Source organism: Lucilia sericata, unplaced genomic scaffold, assembly GCF_015586225.1.
Source record: "Lucilia sericata isolate MDLA Ls3-8-SP2 unplaced genomic scaffold, ASM1558622v1 Contig000681F_arrow, whole genome shotgun sequence".
Taxonomy (NCBI): domain Eukaryota; kingdom Metazoa; phylum Arthropoda; class Insecta; order Diptera; family Calliphoridae; genus Lucilia; species Lucilia sericata.
The window spans coordinates 145,058-169,950 of record NW_023994685.1 but is presented as its reverse complement, the minus strand read 5'-3'; the positions used below and the strand labels follow the sequence as shown (position 1 = coordinate 169,950).

The 24,893-nt window shown below is 27.8% G+C and overlaps 1 protein-coding gene across 1 annotated transcript in view; it reads right to left on the bottom strand.

The window, feature by feature from the left end:
• LOC119607257 (sex determination protein fruitless-like) overlaps window positions 1-24,893 on the bottom strand; it is a 105,306-nt gene that overhangs the window by 68,584 nt on the left and 11,829 nt on the right. The window contains exon 2 of the mRNA XM_037961106.1: window positions 10,286-10,446. Coding sequence (XP_037817034.1) covers window positions 10,286-10,426 — 141 coding nt within the window. The 5' untranslated portion in view covers window positions 10,427-10,446. The remainder of the gene's footprint in view (window positions 1-10,285; window positions 10,447-24,893) is intronic.

Sequence of the window (24,893 nt, the reverse complement as noted above, 5' to 3'; positions counted from 1 at the left end):
TCTCTAACAGCTGAAAAATTTCCATTTCATCACCTGCAAGTGTATCTGGTTAACAATATTGCAGCCATTAAGTTGTCACCACCCATGTCACCTACATTATGTTTTATGTCTTTCACTTTTATTTATTACTTTTTAACGCTCTCTCCCTCTCTATCTTGGTCGGCTATAAATATTTTCTAGCCAAAATATAAGCGAGAAAACAGCAAAATGTGTCATAAATTTTCCTTAAAAAACCCAAAAGTACCGGAGTATGTAGAAAAGTAATAATGTACAACAATTGTTGCAGTTTGTAGAAAAGTTGTGTTTTGTGTCTTGTAAGTATGTTTGATGCAGGAGTGTGTGTAGATGTTTAAAATGTGCTCCCTATTTTGACACCACTCATGTTTTCAACAGACAGCAAACAACAACATACAACACAATAATTTAAACAAGCTGCAACAAATATGTATAACAAACAGCAGTAACACAAACAACAACTGCAACAATAATAACATTTAAAAGTAGTAACAATAAAAAAAAGCCTACCAGCCATAGAATCAGCAACCAACAACAAACCGAACAATAAAACGGGGCAACTTGCTGGTAAAGTAGTTACTAGTACATAATATTGCCACAAATTTACTCATTAACTTGTTGACAGTTTAACTGACATTGGCGCCTATTCTCCCTCTTACATTAAGCCTTTATAATAATGCTGGTTATTGTAGTTGTTGCTGCTGCTGCAGCATTTTCTCCCTCCTGTTTTCTATTTATGGTTTGGTTTCTACTTTAGGTGGGTTGTGGGAGGGGAGTGTTAAATATAAGTTGCCAACTTATAGATGTTGTTGCAAAGACTTTGCTGCAGTTGTTGGTGTCATTACTTTGCCATACAACCATATTCTGTTCATATTCCTATTTTGGTTTATGAGAAGCCAATATGTCGTCGTTAAGTTTTGCCACATTGTGTGTAAATTGTTGGAGGAATGGGTTTGGGTCTGTCTATATAATTGGGTTGTATATAAATGGCTGCTGCTGCCATATAAATGTGTGCGTTTGGATATTTTTATAAACGAAAGTGGCAAGTGTTAAATGTCATGTAAACAATAATATTCTTAAATGTTCATTTAAGGATAAGTGACAACAGCAAAAGTCAGATGGTTTAAAGACAATAAATTATTTTGAAAATAGTATGAGTAAAATAAATCAGAAATGGTATTTTTACATAATAGTATATAACTGGTTTAACAAAAAAAATTATATAAATTGTCCAGATGGATTCTATAAAAAATCTCAACTACAAATTCTAATATGTATTAAAATTTACAAAAAAAAAGTCTATTTTAAATTAAACACCAAAACAATTATATTAATCACCATATTCAATCTATTTAACTCCCTCTTGCAAATTTAATTAAAATCTCAATTACTCATACGCACCCTATCAACTACAACATCAAACTTAAAACATGTAACACATTATTTTCAACTAAAATTTTTTTACACACAAAAACTATTTAAAAAACATTTATCATAAATCAATAATTTGCGACCAAAAATGAATAAAAACAAAAAAGAAAAACTGCAATTAAAATGTTTATTAAACATATTGGAAAAACATAAAAATCTATAATAAATTGTACAGCCTTTAAGCAAAAAACAACAAATTAAGACAAAATTACAAACATGTAACAAACAAACAAATAAATAAACAAGAAAATAAAATCTATTAAAAGTTTGATACTAAAGCTTGCACTCATATTCAATTCGTTTGTAAGTATGACCATATCAGACATGGTAAATCTGTAGAAAAGATAACAAACTCAACACATGTCAAAACTAATTAACAAAAGCAGACAACAAACACCAAGGATTAATATAAAAAAAAACGAAATAAACAAATAAACTGAGACACACTGTGGTACATATAAAACGAAAATTCTTTTTTAACACATAAAATGCGAAATAAACAACATTTTTTTTAAATTGTTTACCAACAATGTTGTATGAGTGTATTTTGAGATAGTGTGTCCAAACTCTTAAATTGAAGGAGTTAAGTCTTTTTTACAAAAAAAAAAGACTAAAAATAAAAACTTTTAAATCTCTCACTAGACTGGTAAACTAGAACTGAACTTGAACTCAATTTGAACTAGAATTGAACTAGAACTGAACTAGAACTGAACTAGAACTAAACTAGAACTGAACTAGAACTGAACTTGAACTGAACTAGAACTGAACTTGAACTGAACTAGAACTGAACTAGAACTGAACTAGAACTGAACTAGAACTGAACTAGAACTGAACTAGAACTGAACTAGAACTGAACTAGAACTGAACTAGAACTGAACTAGAACTGAACTAGAACTGAACTAGAACTGAACTAGAACTGAACTAGAACTGAACTAGAACTGAACTAGAACTGAACTAGAACTGAACTAGAACTAGAACTGAACTAGAACTGAACTAGAACTGAACTAGAACTGAACTAGAACTGAACTAGAACTGAACTAGAACTGAACTAGAACTGAACTAGAACTGAACTAGAACTGAACTAGAACTGAACTAGAACTGAACTAGAACTGAACTAGAACTGAACTAGAACTGAACTAGAACTGAAGTAGAACTGAACTAGAACTGAACTAGAACTGAACTAGAACTGAACTAGAACTGAACTAGAACTAAACTAGAACTGAACTAGAACTGAACTAGAACTGAACTAGAACTGAACTAGAACTGAACTAGAACTGAACTAGAACTGAACTAGAACTGAACTAGAACTGAACTAGAACTGAGTAGAACTGAACTAGAACTGAACTAGAACTGAACTAGAACTGAACTATAACTGAACTATAACTGAACTAGAACTGAACTAGAACTGAACTAGAAACTGAACTAGAACTGAACTATAACTGAACTAGAACTGAACTAGAACTGAACTAGAACTGAACTAGAACCTCGAACTAGAACTGAAACTAGAAACTCGAACTCGAACTGAACTAGAACTGAACTAGAACTGAACTAGAACTAGAACTAGAAACTAGAACTAGAACTGAACTAGAACTAGAACTAGAACTAGAAATGAACTAGAACTGAACTAGAACTGAACTAGAACTGAACTAGAAACTGACTAGAACTGAACTAGAACTGAACTAGAACTGAACTAGAACTGAACTAGAATTGAACTAGAACTGAACTAGAACTGAACTAGAACTGAACTAAAACTGAACTAAACTGACTAGAACTGAACTAGAACTGAACTAGAACTGAACTAGAACTGAACTAGAACTGAACTAGAACTGAACTAGAACTGAACTAGAACTGAACTAGAACTGAACTAGAACTGAACTAGAACTGAACTAGAACTGAACTAGAACTGAACTAGAACTGAACTAGAACTGAACTAGAACTGAACTAGAACTGAACTAGAACTGAACTAGAACTGAACTAGAACTGAACTAGAACTGAACTAGAACTGAACTAGAACTGAACTAGAACTGAACTAGAACTGAACTAGAACTGAACTAGAACTGAACTAGAACTGAACTAGAACTGAACTAGAACTGAACTAGAACTGAACTAGAACTGAACTAGAACTGAACTAGAACTGAACTAGAACTGAACTAGAACTGAACTAGAACTGAACTAGAACTGAACTAGAACTGAACTAGAACTGAACTGAACTAGAACTGAACTAGAACTGAACTAGAACTGAACTAGAACTGAACTAGAACTGAACTAGAACTGAACTAGAACTGAAATAGAACTAAACTAAAACTGAACTAGAACTGAACTGAAGAAATAGTTTGCGATGAAGACAAAAATCTAGGAAAATTCTCGACAAAGAGAATTTATCGTGAATTTGTGAAAATTAGTTTTTCTTAAAAAATAATTTATCGAATATATTCTTTCGCTGCACTGTATATCAAAGAGTTTAATGAATTTAACTGATCAACAACATAAGATACATACGACAACAGGAACAACAACAAAAACAACACAAAACGAGACAAGTTGTCAAACATCAGCCACCTACTGAGTAAATAAAAACACAAAAAAAAAATAAATAAGTAAAAAAACAGCAACAAAAGTCTTGTCTATAGAGGAAAAGGAAAAACAATCATAGAGACAAAAATAAAACTGTCAATTACTGTATTTTTCCTTTTTATTTTTCTTGGACAGGTCTCAATAAACACACACACACATACACATAAAACATGCACACACATTTGATGGATAAAAGATCAAGGCGAAAAAAATTCAAAGAATATAGAGAAAACCCCTTTTGAGGGAGGAGGATTGGTTGGGTTTGTATAAACTAAATTGATTACAACAAACGCTTGAATTGACAATTAACAACATTATGACTAGTAGCAGTTGTTTTTTGGATAGAAAAAAATTTATTTGTTTTTTTGGTATAAAAAACAAGTAAACAATGTCATCAATATCATGAGTAAATAATGAAAGAATAAAAAAATGGAATAGAAATGAAAGTTAAATGGAAATTTTAAGAAAAAAATTCTACATAAAAAATGGTTTAGTTTTCCATTTAGCAATATTTCTATCATCAAGAGTGTTGATGAAACAACTTAAGGCTATTTTTTTAGCAAAAAGAAAAACATAAAATTCTAACACTTGCCAGCCTGCCGATGCTGGATGTTGTTATTTTTTTTTTATGTATTTTTTTATCCTTTAAGTGTCATTTACCATGTGAGCAAATGTATTGGGTACAAAGTGTAAGCTGCTCTAAACTATTTAGTTTCATACATCCTGCCGGTAAAAACAAAATTTACTATAGTTTTTTGCCTTAACGATTTTTCTTACGCCTCAACTAGTGCATACTAGTCAAAACGGTAGTATTTGTATCTGTGTGTTGTCTAACTTAATTTGAGACATTTAGAAAAGTCGAAAAGGAATTTCCAGTATAACATTGCACAGTACTCCGACATGTTTATTTGATGTGAGTGTGTTTGTGTGAAAAAATATCCTTTGGTTTGTTCAATGAATTTTTTTATTACTTATTCTCTGTTATTGGGTTTGTGTCTTTAGGCCATGGTTTATAAAGTCAGTTAGTCATTTACACCACTAGAGGAGTTATAACGCAACACAGCAACAAACAAAACGACTAAATTGTTATCACTTTTTTCTGCTACTCTCGAATGCATAAATGTCCCTGCAACCAAAGGCATTATTGGGTAACATCAAGGAAAAAAATAGCAAAAAATGAAATGAACTTATCGTATGGGGGAATAAAAACTACAGCAAGTTTTGATGCATGATGATGGCATTAAAAAAGGACTTTGGTCAGTTTTGAATAATTGTGTGAATGTAAGGGGTTGGAGAAAAAAAAAATGGTTGAATGTGGGAAAATGTAAACTATATTTTGTGTTAAAGGATTTTTTTAACTGGTTTAAGTTGAAATGGGTTAGAGGATAAGGTATTTAAGTTTTATGTAGATTTTGTTTTTTTTTTTTTTTTTTTTTTTTTGACATATGACACTGTTTAGAAGTAAAACAATGTAATAACAAATGTTTGCAACACTTGTCGCAAAGATATTACAAACAAATCCTTTGAAAAGAGAATTTACAAAAAAATAAAAATATAAAAAGTGAATTCTTCGAAATTTTTCTGTAATAAGATTATTTGTTAAAGAAAATTTTTAAAAAATTTTATTGCAACGAACATATTTTATAAAGAGAAGATTTTTCGTAATTAAAAATCAATCCGAATAAACTTTCTATAGAAATTTAACGAAAATTTTCTATAAAAACTAAGATTCTTTAAGTTTATCAAGGTGAATCGATTACTTAAAATAGAGTTTTAAACGATTAATCGAATAAAATTAATCGATTATTAAAATATTTTTTATTAAATGTTTGAATTTTTGTAAAATTAAATGGCTTCAAGAATTTTTCAAAAAAAATTATTCGAATACTTTTATCAGTTAATCATAATCGATTACAAAAAAATGAAATAAATAGTTCGACAAAATCATAATTTATTAACAAAAACTACATTTTTAAGCAATTAATCGAATATTCGTCAAAATTTACAATTAAATACATTTTTTGCAAATTTTTTTTTTTCAATTGTCGAATAATTTTGATCTATTAATCGATTAAATTTACCATGAAATAATGTTTTTTTTTTTGTGCAAAAATTTTAGTCGATTAATCGAATTATTTTATTCAAATTACGGTATTATATTAATTGATATTTTTGAAATAGTTAATCGAATAATTTTAATCGATTAATAACAAAAATTTTCCATGAAATAAATTCTTCTTTAAAATCGCAATTTATGAACAAAACCAAAAACTATTATCACAATTTTTGTCATATTTGACAAAATTTATAAGAAATTTTTTCAATCGATTCGTCTTGGAAACTTTTTTTACCAAAATTATAATTTTAAATTTCAAACATTTAATGGAGTTTTTCACCAAAAATGTTTGGCAAAACTTATATTTTGTATCAAAGATTAAGATAATAGATTAATCAATTATTAATCGATATTTTCAAACATTTTAATCGACTAATCGAATAATTTTAATCGACTAATCGAATAATTTTAATCGATTATTCGAATAATTTTAATCGATTAAATTGCAATGAAAAAAATTGCTCCACAAAATCGTAATTTAAAAACAAAAACTAAATTTGTGGCACAATAATTAAATAATTTTAACCGATTAATCGAAAAGCTTTAATAAAATCATTCGAAAATTTGTTCAATAAATTAATTTTACACTCAAAGTTACAATTTAGTAAATTGCGGACTCTTTCAGCCTTAGAATTTATTGTTATAAGAATCCTAATGAACTTAGTAAGGATGGGTTGAGTGCTGTTGCGTTTTTCGGTCCTCTATTTAAGTGATCAGAAACGTTTATTCTTTTTCTTTGTTAAATTTCTGAACTTAGTAAGGATGGGTTGGATGCTGTTGAGTTTTTCGGTCCTCTATTTAAGTGATCAGAAACTTTTTCTTTGTTAAAGTTCTAACAATTCATGTTAATATGTAAATATTTGCTTCTAACGTTTTTGGTTTTTTTTGTTCTCACAATTATATCAAATTTCGCTCTAATATTATTTACATGTTTAACAACCATAAAATATGTATGAAAAATAAATATTGAGACAAAATAAAGGAAAGAAATTAAAAAAAACTAACAAGCAAACTGAAATATGCAACTTTAAATAAAAAGCCGCCTCATATTAAAACAGCATATAAATAATTCAATTTACTGTCTTGTATCGTAAACAACATATTAACAGTGAACAGCTATAAAAAAATAGTATAATCGAGAAACAGTGAAACAAAAATGAAAATACTTAAAATAAAATTAAAATTCCTTATTTTAAAAAAATACATATGTTAAACGCAACAAAAACTTTTATTTATCATAATATGTAGTTTTAATTTTTTCTAATCTGCTTCCCACTGTGCATTATATGATTACAGACAAAAAACGGCATGTGTAAAACCACTATATATGAATGGAATGAAAAAAAAAATACAAAATTACATACTAAAGACTTCATTCAATGCGCTGCACTGCATTACATACACACTGCCGCGAATACTTTTCAATCGTTCACATTCATACTTATGTGTATAAAGGTCTGTCTCTCTCTCTGTCTCTAACTATATCTTTCCAAGACGTAGAACAAGTTGCATTTTTAAACGCATAATAATTGATCAATTTACTAGTTGACAAGTGTGCTTTGGCGCTGCTTTATAAATGATTTTTTTCTTTATTATTTTTCTGCTTAAAGAAAAAAATTATAATGTAGAAATAAATATAAATGTACCGGGAAGAGTAGGGGAGATAAACTAAAAGACCCAATAGGAATAGATTTAAAAATCAATCACTTTAATAGAAAACATAAGATATTTGGTACAAACAAAGTCTTAAAGGAACTTTAATAATATAAGGGTTAAAATAAAACTTTTTGAAAGTTCCCCCGTTTCCTACCGACACATTTAGCACCATAGAAAATAATATGTTATATACATACACATATATTCATAGTCATATTAACAATATATAAAAGTAAATAACTTTATTATTTTTATCTATGTTTAGCACATTAAATTCAAATACACTAGACTCAAATAAAACCTATGAAACAAATTTAAAAAAATTTTCTACTAAAACAGACGCAATGGAATGACATTGTGAATTTGCTGGGGTCCGCTGCTATTACTATTGTTGCTGTTACACATAAAAATACAAGCGCATAGACAGGCCCTGACTGTAATGATTAAGAGCTATTGGGGATTTATAAGAAGAAAATTTATTGAAAATTTTTTATAAAAATAATTATAGAAAAGAAAAAATATCTTAGATTTTTTATAAAAAAAACATTTGCTTAAAATTTCCTATAAAAAGAAAACTTACCGAAACCTTCTTCAAAAAGATATATTTCATAACAAGAGAATTTATCCAACTTTTTTTTATAAAATGAAATGAGAACTGATCGATGATAACGGTTTTTATAGAAAAGTGAACGATGATAAAGTTTTCTACAGAAAACTGTACGAACTTAAAGTTTTTTTTTTATAAAAAACAATCGATGAAACTCGATCGATATTAAAGTTTTCTATAGAAACTTGATCGATGTTAAAGTTTTCTATAGAAAGTTGATCTATGATAAAGTTTTCTAAAGAAAACTGATCGATGATAAAGTTTTCTATAGAAATTTCATCGATGTTAATGTTTTCTATAGAAACTTGTCGATGTTAAAGTTTTCTATAGAAACTTTATCGATGTTAAATTTTACTGAAGAAAACTGATCGATGATAATAATTTCTATAGAAAGTTGATCGATGATAAAGTTTTCTATAGGAAACTGATCGATGATAAAGTTTTCTATCGAAAACTGATCGATGATAAAGTTTTCAATAGGAAACAGATTTATGATAAAGTTTTCTAAAGAAAACTGAACTATGATAAAGTTTTCCATAGAAAACTGATCGTTGATAAAGTTTTCTATCGAAATCTGATCGACGATAAAGTTTTCTATCGAAAACTGATCGGCATTAATGTTTTCTATAAAAGATAACAGACGTTGAAGTTTTCAATAGAAAACTGATTAATGTTTCTATAGAAAACTGATCGATGATAACGTTTCCTATAGAAAACTGATCGATGATAACGTTTTCTATAGAAAACTGATGGGCGATAATGTTTTTTATAAAAGATAACCGACGTTGAAGTTTTCCATAGAAAACTGATTAATGTTTCAATAGAAAACTGATAGATGTAAAAGTTTTTTGTAGAAAACCGATCGATGTTAAAGTTTTCTATAGGAAACGATGTAAAAAAAAAAATGTATAGGAAACGATGTAAAAGTTTTGTATAGAAAACTGATCGATGTTAATTTTTTCTTTAGAAAACTGATCGATGAAAAAGTTTTCTATAGAAAACTGATCGATGATAAAGTTTTCTTTAGAAAACTGATCGATGAAACAGATCGGCGATAATGTTTTCTAGAAAAGATAACCGACGTTGAAGTTTTCTATAGAAAACTGATTAATGTTTCTATAGAAAACTGATCGATGTTAAAGTTTTCTATAGAAAACTGACCGACGATAAAGATTTCTATAGAAAACTGATCGACTATAAAGTTAACTATAGAGAACTGATCGACTATAAAGTTAACTATAGGAAACTGATCGACCATAAAGTTTTGTATGGGAAACTCATCGACGATAAAGTTTTCTATAAAAAACTATTCGATGTTAAAGTTTCCTATGGCAAACTGATCAATGTGAATCGAATTCGAATTCTGCTTAAATCCCAGATTTTTCTTTTAATATATGGTTAATATGGAAACCCTTACATATTTACAACAATTCTATGTCCATTTTAGATCTACAGAAAAAAACCAACACAGACGGCTTTACGAGAATTTTACGCTTAATTTAACAAGAATTGCTTTGAAGCTGTCATAATTTCAATTGACAAACACGATTTAAAAAAAAAATCAACAGCAGCATGATAAACACAATCATTGCAACTATACACTAGCAACCAAGTAAAAATAGACAATAACTAACTGCAAAAAAATCAACAATTTTTTTGTAGACGTTCTATAAAATTGTAAAGAAAAAACAACACACAATAGTATAACAAAAATTGACCTTGTCATCAACATCATTATGTGACGCCAGTTAAAAGTGACAAAGTGTTAATATGACAAGTTATTTTTTTTTAGTTTTTGTTTTTCACATACACAATTCTATTAACAACAAAAACAAACACAAATACATATAGTGAAAAATGTGACAAAAAAAATAGGGAAAACTTACCTTATGGGCTCTGATGGGAGCGCCCTCTGAACAAGCTAATGTGACGTCCACCAGACTCTCGTCCTGTAGTAATTGACTAAACACCCCTAACAGGTTGGATTGATGATTGTTCCACCTCAAGCAGTAGTGCTCACTGCCCATGTCGGTGACAGCTTACGCTGCTGAAAATTTATAAAAAAAAGCAAAAAATTAGAAAATATTTTTATTATTTTATTAAATCTTAAGATATGTATTCTAATTTCGGTTAAGATCGCTATAAATCTTTTTAAATGTATAATAAAAATCACGGAAATTGTAATTTAATATGTTTTCTAAAAATTATTTTGTTTTTTCCACTTCTTAATACCTGCTCCTCTCTCTCTCTCTATCACTCTCCTAGACCGAACATATTGCAAGCATACATATGCAGTTTTAATGCAGGCATATTAGTTTATATTAAATATGCATACGTAATTTGAAATACAACTTTTTTTTCTTTTGCGCACGCGCGTGTTCGATGTCATGTGGTGTTTACACGTTTTTGGTGTATGGAGTGTTAAACGAAATAAAAAAAATTCATACAAAAATCTTTTATGCCATATAGTTTTTCCACATAAGTTTTGTTTAATTTGTATTTAAGTTGTGGTAGTACTTATTGTATGGACAGACAGGCGGACAGACGGACATATATACCAACATACTTGTATAAAAATATCACTCGTTTATACATTTTGAATTTTATTTAAATGCTTGTTACGTTTTGCATTACATTGCAATTTAATTGCATTTAAATGTCTAGTAATTGATATGCAAACATAAAATACACATTCAAATAAATTCATACAATAATTTTCATTTACAGAGTTTTTTTCTTCAAGACATATTAACTTACACATACATTTATGGTTACAAACATTAATCATACAGAAATGTTAGCAATTTTAAGCAGAATTTTTTTAACTAATTTTCTTAATGGAATAATATCGATGTTAAAGTTATCTATAGGAAATTGGTTGTTGACTAAGTCTTGTAGAGAAAACCAATCAATGTGGCAGTTTTGTTTAAGGATATAGATCGATGTTAAAGTTTTATAGAGAAAACAGATCGATGTTAAAGTTTTCTATAGAAAACTGATCGATGTTATAGTTTCTGTAAAAAAATGTTCGATCTTAATATTTTTTATAAAAAACTTTGTTCTATAGAAAACTGATCGTTTTATAAGCTTTCTACAGAAAACTGATCGCTATTAAACATTTCTGCAGAAAACTAAACGTTGTTAAAAGTTTTTTAAAAAAAATAGATCGAAGTTCAAATTTTCTATAAAAAACTGATCGACGTTAAAATTTTCCATAGAAAATTGATCGATTTTGATGTTTTCTAAAGAGTACTGAACGATGTTTTCTATAGAAAACAGATTGCTATTAAAGTTTTTATAGAAAACTGATCGAGGTTAAAGTGATCGGTGTTAAAGTTTTCTATAGATCAGTTTTCTATAGAAAACTTTAACATTGATCAGTTTTCTATAGAAAACTGATCGATATTAAAGTTTTTTATAGAAAACTGATCGATATTAAAGTTTTCTATAGAAAACTGATCGAGGTTAAAGTTTTCTATGGAAAACTGATAGAAGTTGAAGTTTTCTATAGAAAACTGATCGATGTTTAAGTTTTCTATAGAAAACTGATCGATTTTTAAGTTTTCAATAGAAAACTGATCGATGTTTAAGTTTACTATAGAAAACTGATCGATGTTTAAGTTTTCTATAGAAAACTGATCGATGTTGAAATTTTCTATAGAAAACTGATCGATGTTGAAATTTTCTATAGAAAACTGATCGATGTTGAAATTTTCTATAGAAAACTGATTGATGTTATAGTTTTCTATAGAAAACTGATCGATGTTTAAGTTTTCTATAAAAAACTGATCGATGTTTAAGTTTTCTATAAAAAACTGATCGATGTTTAAGTTTTCAATAGAAAACTGATCGATGTTGAAATTTTCTATAGAAAACTGCTTGATGTTATAGTTTTCTATAGAAAACTGATCGATGTTTAAGTTTTCTATAGAAAATTTATCGATGTTTAAGCATTCTATAGAAAACTGATCGATGTTTAAGTTTTCTATAGAAAACTGATCGAAGTTTAAGTTTTCTATAGAAAACTGATCGATGTTTAAGTTTTCAATAGAAAATTGTTCGATGTTTAAGTGTTCTATAGAAAACTGAACCTGATCGATGTTTAAGTTTTTTATAGAAAACTGATCGATGTTTAAGCTTTCTATAGAAAACTGATCGATGTTTAAGTTTTCTATAGAAAACTGATCGAAGTTTAAGTTTTCTATAGAAAACTGATCGATGTTTAAGTTTTCAATAGAAAACTGTTCGATGTTTAAGTGTTCTATAGAAAACTGAACCTGATCGATGTTAAAGTTTTGTATAGAAAACTGATCGATGATAAGGTTTTTTATAGAAAACCGATCAATGTTAATGCTTTCTACAGAAAACTGATCGCTGTTAAAAAGTTTTCTGCAGAAAACTGATCGAAGTTGAATTTTGAATTAAAAACTTATTGATAACAAAGATTTCAATACAGAACTAATCGAAAACGAAAGCTTTTTAAAGAAAATTGATTTTATTATTATTATTATTTTTTTTTTTTTAATAACATAAAAAAAAAACTTTATTTAATGCCCCTAATAATTCTCATAAAATTCTCATAGGATTATCATCAGAAAGACCAAAAATCAAAAACAATGTCTTACTACCCACTCCAACATTGTTGTTAACATGGTCCCAAACATATGCATACCAAAAGACGTGTCGGTAATTTTAAGAGGATTTCAATTAAACTTGTGCTTTAACAAACAAACCCTGGAAAAATACAACAAACATATTTTTGCAAATTTGCAACAGGTAATTAATCAACATGTAATAGAAAAGATCATGGAATAATTGAAATTAAATTGAAACATACAAAACCTATAGAGAGAAAAACGTACAAGGATCGATTCTTCACACAACAGTTAACATCAGAGATCTAAGAAGTCATGAGAATTTCAATGAATTGTAAATTTAACTCAAACTTAAACTTGGAGTTTAATAACATGACCTCAGTGAAAGAGCATATGCCTTCTTCTATACGTTTGTATGTATTTACATAAAATTTATTACTCTGCTAGAATTTTTTTCAAAATTTTATTCCTCTCTATGTTCATGTTGCAAGTTGTAGGCTGTTTATGTACATAGCATGTATAAGTGTTTTGCAGGTTCGTTGGTATGTTGTTGACTAAATAATTGTGTTGCATTGCAATTTGATTCATTTTAATTATGCGTGTTGTAAAACAGAAAAGACGAAAAATAAACGGACATATTATAGACCAGATCTAGAAATGAAAGGCCACCATAAACAAATAAAATTGAGAGAAATAAAAAAGAAATAGTTGTGAATTTAAGTTTAAATAAAGGATGTTAAAAATAAGAGAGAAAAATAAAATAAATAAAAATATATATTACTAATTTTTACAGCCCCATTTATTGACGACTATTGTTAGAAGTGAATGGCTTTGGAATTTTGAGCACTGAGAGAAAATTGGTGAAATAAAATTAGATAAATAATTTTCTACTTATTTTGAAAATTGATCGGTAATTGTTCACAGAATTCATTTTCTGTAAAAATTTAAAACTGTTTATAGAAAACAGTTCAATATTAATATTTTTTATAGACAAAGTGATCGATGTTAAAGTTGTCTGTAGGAGACTGATCGATGATAAAGTTTTTTATAGAAAACACATTGATGATAAAGTTTTCTATAGAAAACTGATCGATGATAAATTGTTCTATAGAAAATTGATCGATGATAAAGTTTTCTATAGAAAACTGTTCAATGATAAAGTTTTCTATAGAAAACTGTTCAATGATAAAGTTTTCTATAGAAAACTGTTCAATGATAAAGTTTTCATATAGAAAACTGATCGATGATAAAGTTTTCTATAGAAAACAGATTGATGATAAAGTTTTCTATAGAAAACAGATTGATGATAAAGTTTTCTATAGAAACTGATCGATGATAAAGTTTTCTATAGAAAACAGATCGATGATAAAGTTTTCTATAGAAAACAGATCGATGATAAAGTTTTCTATAGAAAACAGATCGATGATAAAGTTTTCTATAGAAAACAGATCGACGATAAAGTTTTCTATAAAAAACTGATCGATGGTAAAGTTTTCTATAGATCGATGATAAAGTTTTCTTTAGAAAACTGATCGATGATAAAGTTTTCTTTAGAAAACTGATCGATGATAAAGTTTTCTACAGAAAACTGATCGATTATAAAGTATTCTACAGAAAACTGATCGATGATAAAGTTTTCTACAGACAGCTGATCGATGATAAAGTTTTCTACAGACAGCTGATCGATGATAAAGTTTTCTATAGACAACTGATCGATGATAAAGTTTTCTATAGACAACTGATCGATGATAAAGTTTTCTATAGATAGCTGATCGATGATAAAGTTTTCTTTAGAAATCGATCTGATCGATGATAAAGTTTTCTATAGACAACTGATCGATGATAAAGTTTTCTATAGAAAACTGATCGATGATAAAGTTTCCTTTAGAAAACTGATCGATGATAAAGTTTTCTATAGAAAACTGATCTATGATAAAGTTTTCTATAGAAAACTGATCGATGATAAAGTTTTCTATAGAAAACAGATTGATGATAAAGTTTTCTATAGAAAACTGATCGATAATAATGTTTTCTATAGAAAACTGATTGATGATAAAGTTTTCTACAGTCAGCTGATCGATGATTAAGTTTTCTACAGTCAGCTGATCGATGATGAAGTTTTCTACAGACAGCTGATCAATGATAAAGTTTTCTATAGACAACTGATCGATGATAAAGTTTTCTATAAAAAATTGATCGATGATAAAGTTGTCTATAGAAAACTGATCGATGATAAAGTTTTTTATAGAAAACTGATCAATGATAAAGTTTTCTATAGAAAACTGGTTGATGAAAAAATTTCCCATAAAAAGCTGAGCAGTGCTAAAAGTTTTCCTTAAAAAAATTCTTCCCGTGTGATTTGTGCAAAAAAGGAAAGACATACAACATGTTTAAGACCTACAAGTACAAGTAAATAAAAAACGAAATGAGAAATGAAAAATCACATACTGAGGCCTCAAATTACCAACAATCATTGAAAAGTTACGATCACAGGAATGAATATTAAATAAAATAAAAAAAAACGCAACAACGCGACCGTCATCAAACCCTCTACTTATTTTCTGGCTTTTAGGAGAAAAATCAACTCAAGTGCAGTGTTGTTGTGCATGGTGATGATCTTTTACCACCGTCACAATCACCAGAGCTAAGAAAGCATACGTCCACAGACAGACAAACATGTAGGCAATCATACAAAGAAATGAACAAACCAAGCAACGAACCAAACATCCAAGTAAAGGAACATATATATAAGTAGATCCAGAATTGTATGTCTGTATGTGAGTGTGTAAATTTATTTGTACTCGTCGACAAGAGTGTAATAAATGCATTTTTAAGTGCAATTTGCAAAACAAGTGCTGCACCGACGCATGCCACATAATAAATTGCGTTTAATGTTTTTAAGTTTAGACTGATTTAACTAACATGCACTCTTGAGTTTTCGGTCGTCTGGCTGGTTAGTTGGCTGGTTGGTGGTGGTGGTGATGATGGTTGGTGTCTTTGACTGATGATGACTTTAAAATTCCCAAGATTCATTTTTATTTTCTTTTGAATATATTTAGTTTCTTGGGGACTGTTTGTTTGGAGTTTCATTTTGGTATTCAGATCAATGTTTTAATTTTATGAATCTTTTTTTAATTAGAAATAATAAATTTGTTATTTAGTTGAGTTTAAGCTTGTTTTCCCGTTAATAAAATTAAATATTTTAATTGAAATTTTGTCCATTAAAAAAAATTTATGTTTAGTGTTAATTTAAGTTCTGTTAGGTGACCTCTTGCTTATTGCTGAAATTAGTTTTTTTTAGGTTTTTTTTTTTGTTATAAATTCATAGACAGACTGTTGCCATATGTGTCTTTAACATTTGTATAAAATATTCATAAATTAATGTTAATTTCTTAACTAAATAAACTCAGACGACTAAAAAGTGTGTAAATAAATTTTTGCGTAATATTTTTCTTTTTTTTTTACTATTTATTAGACAGTGTGGGGGTGCTAAAATGTGAGAACGAAGGGGAAGAGGGGTACAAATTATTTATGATATCAATAACTTTAAAAACTTTTAACACACTTCTCTTGATTTCATATTTTGAGAATTATTCTAAGGAACATTCTGTAGAAAATCTTTCATATTATAAAACATTTTCTTTAGACAAATGTTCGATGCTTAAGTTTTTTTCAACAGAAAACTGATCAATGTTATAATCTTCTACAGAAAACTGATCGATGCTAAAGCTTCTTCTACAGAAAACTGATGGATGTTGAAGTTGTCCATATAAAACTAATCGACGTTTAACTTTATATAGAAAACTCATCGATGTTAAAGTTTTATATAGAAAACTGATCGTGGTTAAAGTTTTCTATAGAACACTAATCGAGGTAAAAGTTTTCTATAGAGAACTGATCGAGGTTAAAGTTTTCTATGCAAAACTGATCGAAGATAATTTTTTCTATAGAAAACTGATAAATGTTAAAGTTTCTACAGAATACTGATCGAGGTTAATGTTTTATATAGAAAACTTATCGAGGTTAAAGTTTTCTATAGATCACTGATCGAAGATAATGTTTACTATGGAAAACTGATCAAGGTTAAAGTTTCCTATAGAAAACTAATCGTGGTTAAAGTTTTCTTTAAAAAGTGATCGTGGGTAAAGTTTTCTTTAGAAAACTGATCGAGGTTTAAGTTTTTTAAAGAAAACTGATCGAGGTTAAAGTTTTCTATAGAAAACTGATCGATGTTGAAGTTTTCTATAGAAAACTGATCGATGGTAAAGTTTATTATAGAAAACAGATCAATGAGAAAGTTTTCTATAGAAAACTGATCGATGGTAAAGTTTTCTATAGAAAACAGATCAATGAGAAAGTTTTCTATAGAAAACTGATCGATGGTAAAGTTTTCTATAAAAAACTGATCAAGGTTTAAGTTTTCTATAGAAAACTGATCGAGGTTAAAGTTTTATAGAGAATACTGATCGAGGTTAATGTTTTATATAGAAAACTGATGGAGGTTAAAGTTTTCTATAGATCACTGATCGAAGATAATGTTTTCTATGGAAAACTGATCAAGGATAGAGTTTCCTATAGAAAACCGATCGTGGTTAAAGTTTTCTTTAGAAAAATAACCGTGGGTAAAGTTTTCTTTAGAAAACTGATCGAGGTTTAAGTTTTGTATAGAAAACTGATCGAGGTTAAAATTTTCTATAGAAAACTGATCGATGTTTAAGTTTTTTATAGAAAACTGATCGAGGTTAAAGTTTTCTATAGAAAACTGATCGATGTTAAAGTTTTTTATAGAAAACTGATCGATGTTGAAGTTTTCTGTAGAAAACTGATCGATGTTAAAGTTTTTTATAGAAAACTGATCGATGATAAAGTTTTCTATAGAAAACCGATCGATGTTAAAGTTTTCTATAGAAAACTGATCGATGTTAAAGTTTTTTATAGAAAACCGATCGAAGTTAAAGTTTTCTATAGAAAACCGATCGATGTTAAAGTTTTCTATAGAAAACTGACCGATGTTAAAGTTTTTTATAAAAAACTGATCGATGTTTAAATTTCTATACCAAACTGATCTATGTTAAAGTTGTCTTTAGAAAACTGATCGATGTTAAAGCTTTCCATAGAAAACTGATCGATGCTGAGGTTTCTATAGAAAACTGATCGATGATGAAGTTTTTTATAGAAAACTGATCGATGTTGAAGTTTTTATAGAAAACTGATCGATGTTGAAGTTTTCATTAGAAAACTGTTCGATGTTTTCTGTTGAAAACTGATTGATGTTAAACTTTTCTATAGAAAACTGATCAATGTTAAACTTTTTGATAGAAAACTGATCATTTCGAGGTTAAGATTTTTGTTGAAACTGATCGATGTTAAAAATTTTATGTGGAAAATTTTTGTTGAAAATTTTCCTTTTATTGTTACGCCTTTAAGTTTTATCACATTGCCTCTATGATGATGAGACAGAAAATTATTAAGGTGCGTTTCAATATTCACTGACACATGTCTGTTGCAACAAGTCATGGTCGTTTCAGTTTTGTAGCTAATTTTTTGTGGTATCTTCAAGCATGTAGCCAGAGTCTCTGTATGTTTTTTTTTTCTAAATATAATTACTTATTTTTACATTTATTTTAATGAATATTCATAAATAATACAATAATTGATGAAACTATATCTATGAACAAGACATCATATAGTAAATTAAGAAATTATTAGCAAACAAGTATAGAAAAGCTTGTTAATTTTGTGTGTTGAGGTTGAGGATGAGACTTCAATCATTTTGTCTTTTAGTTTTTAATCATGCGTTATTAGAATTTATTAAATTGCAATTATTATAGCCGTTGGCAGAAATAAATCAAAAATGTACAAAATATGGTTTCTTAATATGTGTTTATGAAAAAATTGTTTTAAACGGTCTTTTTTTTTTATTATTTAAAAGCCACCAAAAGGCAGTTGTTACATATGTTTTTTACTACGTTCAGCACTATAATTAACAAATTAGTAGATTTTGCTGGAAGGTTAATTATAGTTAGTAAATTGTTGTTCAATTTTTTGTTTTCCTTGATAATGGTTTATATGGGGAAAAATATTTATAAAAACAAATGGTGGGAATTGGAAAATATAGAATATTTGTAAGATGAGTAGATCTCAGACTACTAACGAATTTAGAGATATTAGTCTCTAAATTTGTTGGAAGTACCCCTGTAAAATATGTATTTCTTGTTTGTTTATTCAAACACATGATTTATGTCTTAATTTTAAAACCTTATACTTGTAGCACTTCAATAATTAACAATTTTTTTTATTTGGTATATTTTCTGTATGAATTTTTTTTCAAATGGTTCATTTTAACAACTAGTTAGCCGCAAGAGTAATTTGAAAGTTTTTCTTTCCTAGGTGTTAATTTGAAAATCAGGCGTGGGATATTAAAAACAACATTTTCCCTATAATTAACGCATGCGTGCGTAAATTTGCACAAAAAAGAAAAAAAGAAATAATTACAAAACAGAAGCTAAATAAATTATTACTGTCTAAAAACTAATATATTTAATGAAAAATATTGCCACAACAAAAGTTTATAGCAAAAGGAAGGGATTTAAAGAAAAATTGCAAGAAACCGCAAACCGCTTGAATTAATTTTTTAAAATGATTTCCCAAAAAAGTGATTTGTGTTAAAAATATTCTAAAAAAATTCTACAAACTGTACTCTGGCTTAAAATACTGAAATGAAAATATTATTAAAACATGCAAATTTAATTTACATATGCAATAAGCGTAAATTTTTTCACTATTTTCTTTTATAATTTCCAGAAGTCTTTTATAAAATAGTGGATAACTAGGATTTCAAAAAATTGTATATGAAGTGAAAAGTGTGAAATACTACAAATAACTTCAAAGCAAAACTACAGTATGAGTATCTGTGGATAAAACTAACCCAGCGATATTATGACATTATCTCCGAAAAATATCAATTAATTCCTCTTATAATCTATAAAATTTACTACAGAGAAACTTTCAAATATTAAGAGAAATTCTATATAAAACTATTTAAGTTTAGTTATAACAAATCAATCGAAGCTCCTTGCTAAAGTCTACTATAAAACACTGATCGGTTGTAAAGCTGTAACTGATCGATATAGAATAGATATAGAAAACATATGGCCGATAATGTTTACTATAGATTAGTGATCGCTATTTAAGATTTTTACAAATAGAAACTAAAGTTTGATCGAAGACAAAGTTTTCAGAGATCGAAATTAAACATTTTTATAGAAAGTTGATCGAGTTTAAAGTTTTTATAGAAAACTGATCGATATTACAGATTTCTAAAGAAAACTGATCGGTGTTAAAGAATTCTATTGAAATTATATTTATATCAAACTGATCGAGTTTAAAGTTTTATATTGAAAACTTAACAATATTTAAGTTTTATATGAAAACTGATCGACCTGAATACTGATCGTTGTTTAAGTTTTCTATAGAAAAGTGATCGATGTTAAAGATTTCTGTTTTAAATTAAGCTGTAAAAAACTCGGTCGGTGTTAAAATTTTCGGAAACTGATCGATATTAAACAGGTCTATAGATGCTAAAGTTTCTTATAGAAAACTCTTAATGTTTACTATAGAGAAGTGATGGCTATTTAAGATTTATATAAAACTGATCGTTTAATATCTTATAGATCGAATAAATAGAAACTAAAGTTTGATCGAAGACAAAGTTTTCAGAGATCGAAATTAAACATTTTTATAGAAAGTTGATCGAGTTTAAAGTTTTTATAGAAAACTGATCGATATTACAGATTTCTCAAGAAAACTGATCGACGTTAAAGTTTTCTATTGAAATTATTTTTATATAAAACTGATCAAATTTAAAGTTTTATATTGAAAACTTAATGATATTTAAGTTTTATATGAAAACTGAACGACCTGAATACTGATCATTGTTTAAGTTTTCTATAGAAAACTGATGTTAAAGTTTTTTATAGAAAACTGATGTTAAAGTTTTTTATAGAAAACTGGTAATGGTTAAAGTTTTCTATTGAAATTATTTTTATATAAAACTGATCAAATTTAAAGTTTTATATTGAAAACTTAATGATATTTAAGTTTTATATGAAAACTGAACGACCTGAATACTGATCATTGTTTAAGTTTTCTATAGAAAACTGATGTTAAAGTTTTTTATAGAAAACTGGTAATGTTTACTATAGAGAAGTGATCGCTATTTAAGATTTTTACAAAACTGATCGTTTAATATCTTATAGATCGAATAAATAGAAACTAAAGTTTGATCGAAGACAAAGTTTTCAGAGATCGAAATTAAACATTTTTATAGAAAGTTGATCGAGTTTAAAGTTTTTATAGAAAACTGATCGATATTACAGATTTCTTAAGAAAACTGATCGACGTTAAAGTTTTCTATTGAAATTATTTTTATATGAAACTGATCGAGTTTGAAGTCTTATATTGAAAACTTAACGATATTTAAGTTTTATATGAAAACTGATCTACTTTTAAATTCTCTATTGAATACTGATCGTTGTTTAAGTTTTCTATAGAAAACTGATCGATGTTAAAATTTTTTTGACAAAACTGATCTGTTTTAAATTTTGCTGTAAAAACCTCGATCGATGTTAAAATTTTCTTAGGAAACTGATCGATATTAAAGATTTATATAGATCTATGTTTGATTTCTAGAAAATGCTGATCGTTGCTGATCAATGATTAACTTTTCTATTGAAACTGATTCATGTATAAGAATTCTATTGAAAACGTATTGAATATTTTCTATGAAAAACTGATCACTCTTAAAGTATTATATAGAAAACTGATCGTTGTTAAAGTTTTTTATTCAAAAATTATAAAATTTTGTTTAAGAAACTGATAGCTGTTAAAGTTTTCTTTGCTTAAGTTTTCTTCAGAAAACTGATCGCTGTTGATGGTTTCTTTAAAAAAACTGATCGCTGTTGTAGGTTTCTTTAGAAAATTGATCGTTGTTTAAGTTTTCTTTACAAAACGGATTGATGTTAAAGTTTTCTTTTGAAGACGGATCGATGTTTAGTTTTATATAGAAAATTGATCTATGGAACCAGTTTTTTGTCTAAGATTTATAATGAAAACTGATCGTTTGAAAATTTGTTTATGGAAAACTGATCGTTAAAATATTTTTTATAGAAAACTGCTTACTGTTTACTGCTATTTATTTATATTATTTCATTTACAGCCAATTATCTTAATGTTTCTATTAAAATTTAATGTTTTCATTATTAGTTTTTCTCTCTAACAACTAACTAATTACTCAAAATTCAATTTCCATAAATTTCGTTGGGTTATCATTTTTGTAGCGTGCAGTAAATTATGGCTAAAATTCGTAGCAAAAAAAACTTTAAACATGGTTATACATTTTTTTGCTGCATTTTTATTTTGTTTAGTTTTCAACGTTAAAGTAATTTTTCGCACCAACTGTTTTAATTATATTTGTTAACACAAATGAGAAAAAACACACACACAAAAACAAAGTCAAATTATTTATATTTGGTTTTATAATTTTTTGGTTTTATGGATGAAAATTTTATTTTACCTATAAATTTTTCTGGCAACCACAAAAAAAAAAAAAACAGACGACGCGTCGTCGTAGTCGTTGTTGTGGAAGATTACAACATTTAAGTAGGAATCTCCATAAACAACCTTGCATCTTAATAACGAGTGTGCACGTTCTAAAAATTAAAATAGTTATAAAATAGTAACACTTTTTTGTTCAGCAGTTTTCTAAAATATTATTTTTAAGTATTTGGTTGCTGTTTTAGATAACGATCTAGTTTTAGATTATTTTTTCTTTTCAGTTCCAAACGAGAAAGTGATCATCAGACAAACATCTGTGTGTTTTGTTGTTGATTTTCAAATTGTAAACTCTGCAAGAGATTTGTTGCTGTTTAGTTGTGATCGTACACATTTTGTGTGTGTGTGTGTGTGTGTTTTTTTCCTTTTTCAAAGGCCACATTTAAATATCAGACAGTAATTTTTCTATTTATTTGTTCATTGGTTTGACTATGTTATAGTCAGCTCAGTTTTGTTTTATTACATTACATTGCATTTGTTTGTGTGTGACTTTTAGCGCTGTTGGCTGTTTAGCAGATTTTTTAAAATCGCAAAAAAAAAAAAACAAAAATTACACTCGAAATAAATAATATGTTCCTATTAAAAGAATATTGCAGGAAAAATTTCTACATCAAACAGAAGCTTTATAAAAACTGACCGATGTTAAAGCATAAAACTGATCGATGATACAGGTTTAAGTTAAATAAATATTAAAATTAAAGTTTTCTATTGAAATATGTACGATATTTATGTTTTCTATAGAAAACTGATCGAAGTTAAAGTTTTCTGTAGAAATCTGATCGATGTTAAAGTTTTCTACAGAAAATTGTTCGATGTTTAAGTATTCTATAAAAAAACTGATTGATGTTTAAGTCTTTTATGGAAAACTATAGAGAACTGATCGATGTTAAAGTTTTCAATAGACAACTGATCGAAGTTTTCTATAGACAACTGATCGAAGTTTTCTATAGACAACTGATCGATGTTAAAGTTTTCAATAGACAACTGATCGACGTTTTTTATAGACAATTGATCGAGAAGAAGGTTTTCTATAGAAAACTGATCAATGTAAAGTTTTCTATAGAAAACTGATCGATGTTAAGTTTTCTATAGAGAACTGATCGATGTTAAGTTTTCTATAGAGAACTGATCGATGTCAAAGTTTTCTATAGACAACTGATCGATATTAAGGTTTTGTATTGAAAACTGATCGATATTAAAGTTTTCAATAGACAACTGATCGAAGTTTTTTATAGACAACTGATCGAGAATAAAGTTTTCTATAGAAAACTGATCGATGTTAAATTTTTCTATAGATAACTGAAAGATGTTAAAGATTTCTATAGAAAACTGATCGATGTTAAGTTTTCTATAGAAAACTGATCGATGTTAAGTTTTCTATAGAAAACTGATCGATGTTAAGTTTTCTATAGAAAACTGATCGATGTTAAAGTTTTCTATAGAAAACTGATCGATGTTAAAGTTTTCTATAGAGAACTGATCGGTGTTAAAGTTTTCAACAGACAACTGATCGAAGTTTTTTATATACAACTGATCGAGATGAAGGTTTTCTATAGAAAACTGATCGATGTTAAGTTTTCTATAGAGAACTGATCGATGTTAAAGTTTTCGATAGAAAACTGATCGATGTTAAAGTTTTCTATAGAGAACTGATTGATGTTAAAGTTTTCAATAGACAACTGATCGAGGTTTTTTATAGACAACTGATCGAGATGAAGGTTTTTTATAGAAAACTGATCGATGTTAAAGTTTTCTATTGATAACGGATAGATGTTAAAGTTTCTATAGAAAACTGATCAATGTTAAAGATTTCTATAGAAAACTGATCGATGTTAAAGACTTCTATAGAAAACTGATTCATGTTAAGTTTTCTATAGAAAACTGATCGTTAATAAAGTTTTCTATAGAGAAATAATCGATGTTAGAGTTTTCAATAGACAACTGATCGATGGTAGAGTTTCCAATAGACAACTGATAGATGTTAGAGTTTCCAATAGAAAACTGATCGAAGTTTTCTATAGAAAACTGATAGGTGATAAAGCTTCTATAGAAAGCTAATCGATGTTAAAGATTTCTATAGAAAACTGATCGATGATTAAGTTTTCTATTGAGAACTGATCGATGTTAGAGTTTTCAATTGACAACTAATCGATGTTAGAGTTTCCAATAGGCAACTGATCGAAGTTTTCCATAGAAAACTGATCGATGTTAAAGTTTGCTATAGAAAACTGATCGGTGTTTAAGTTTTCTATAGAAAAATATCGATGTCTACGTTTTTTATGTAAAA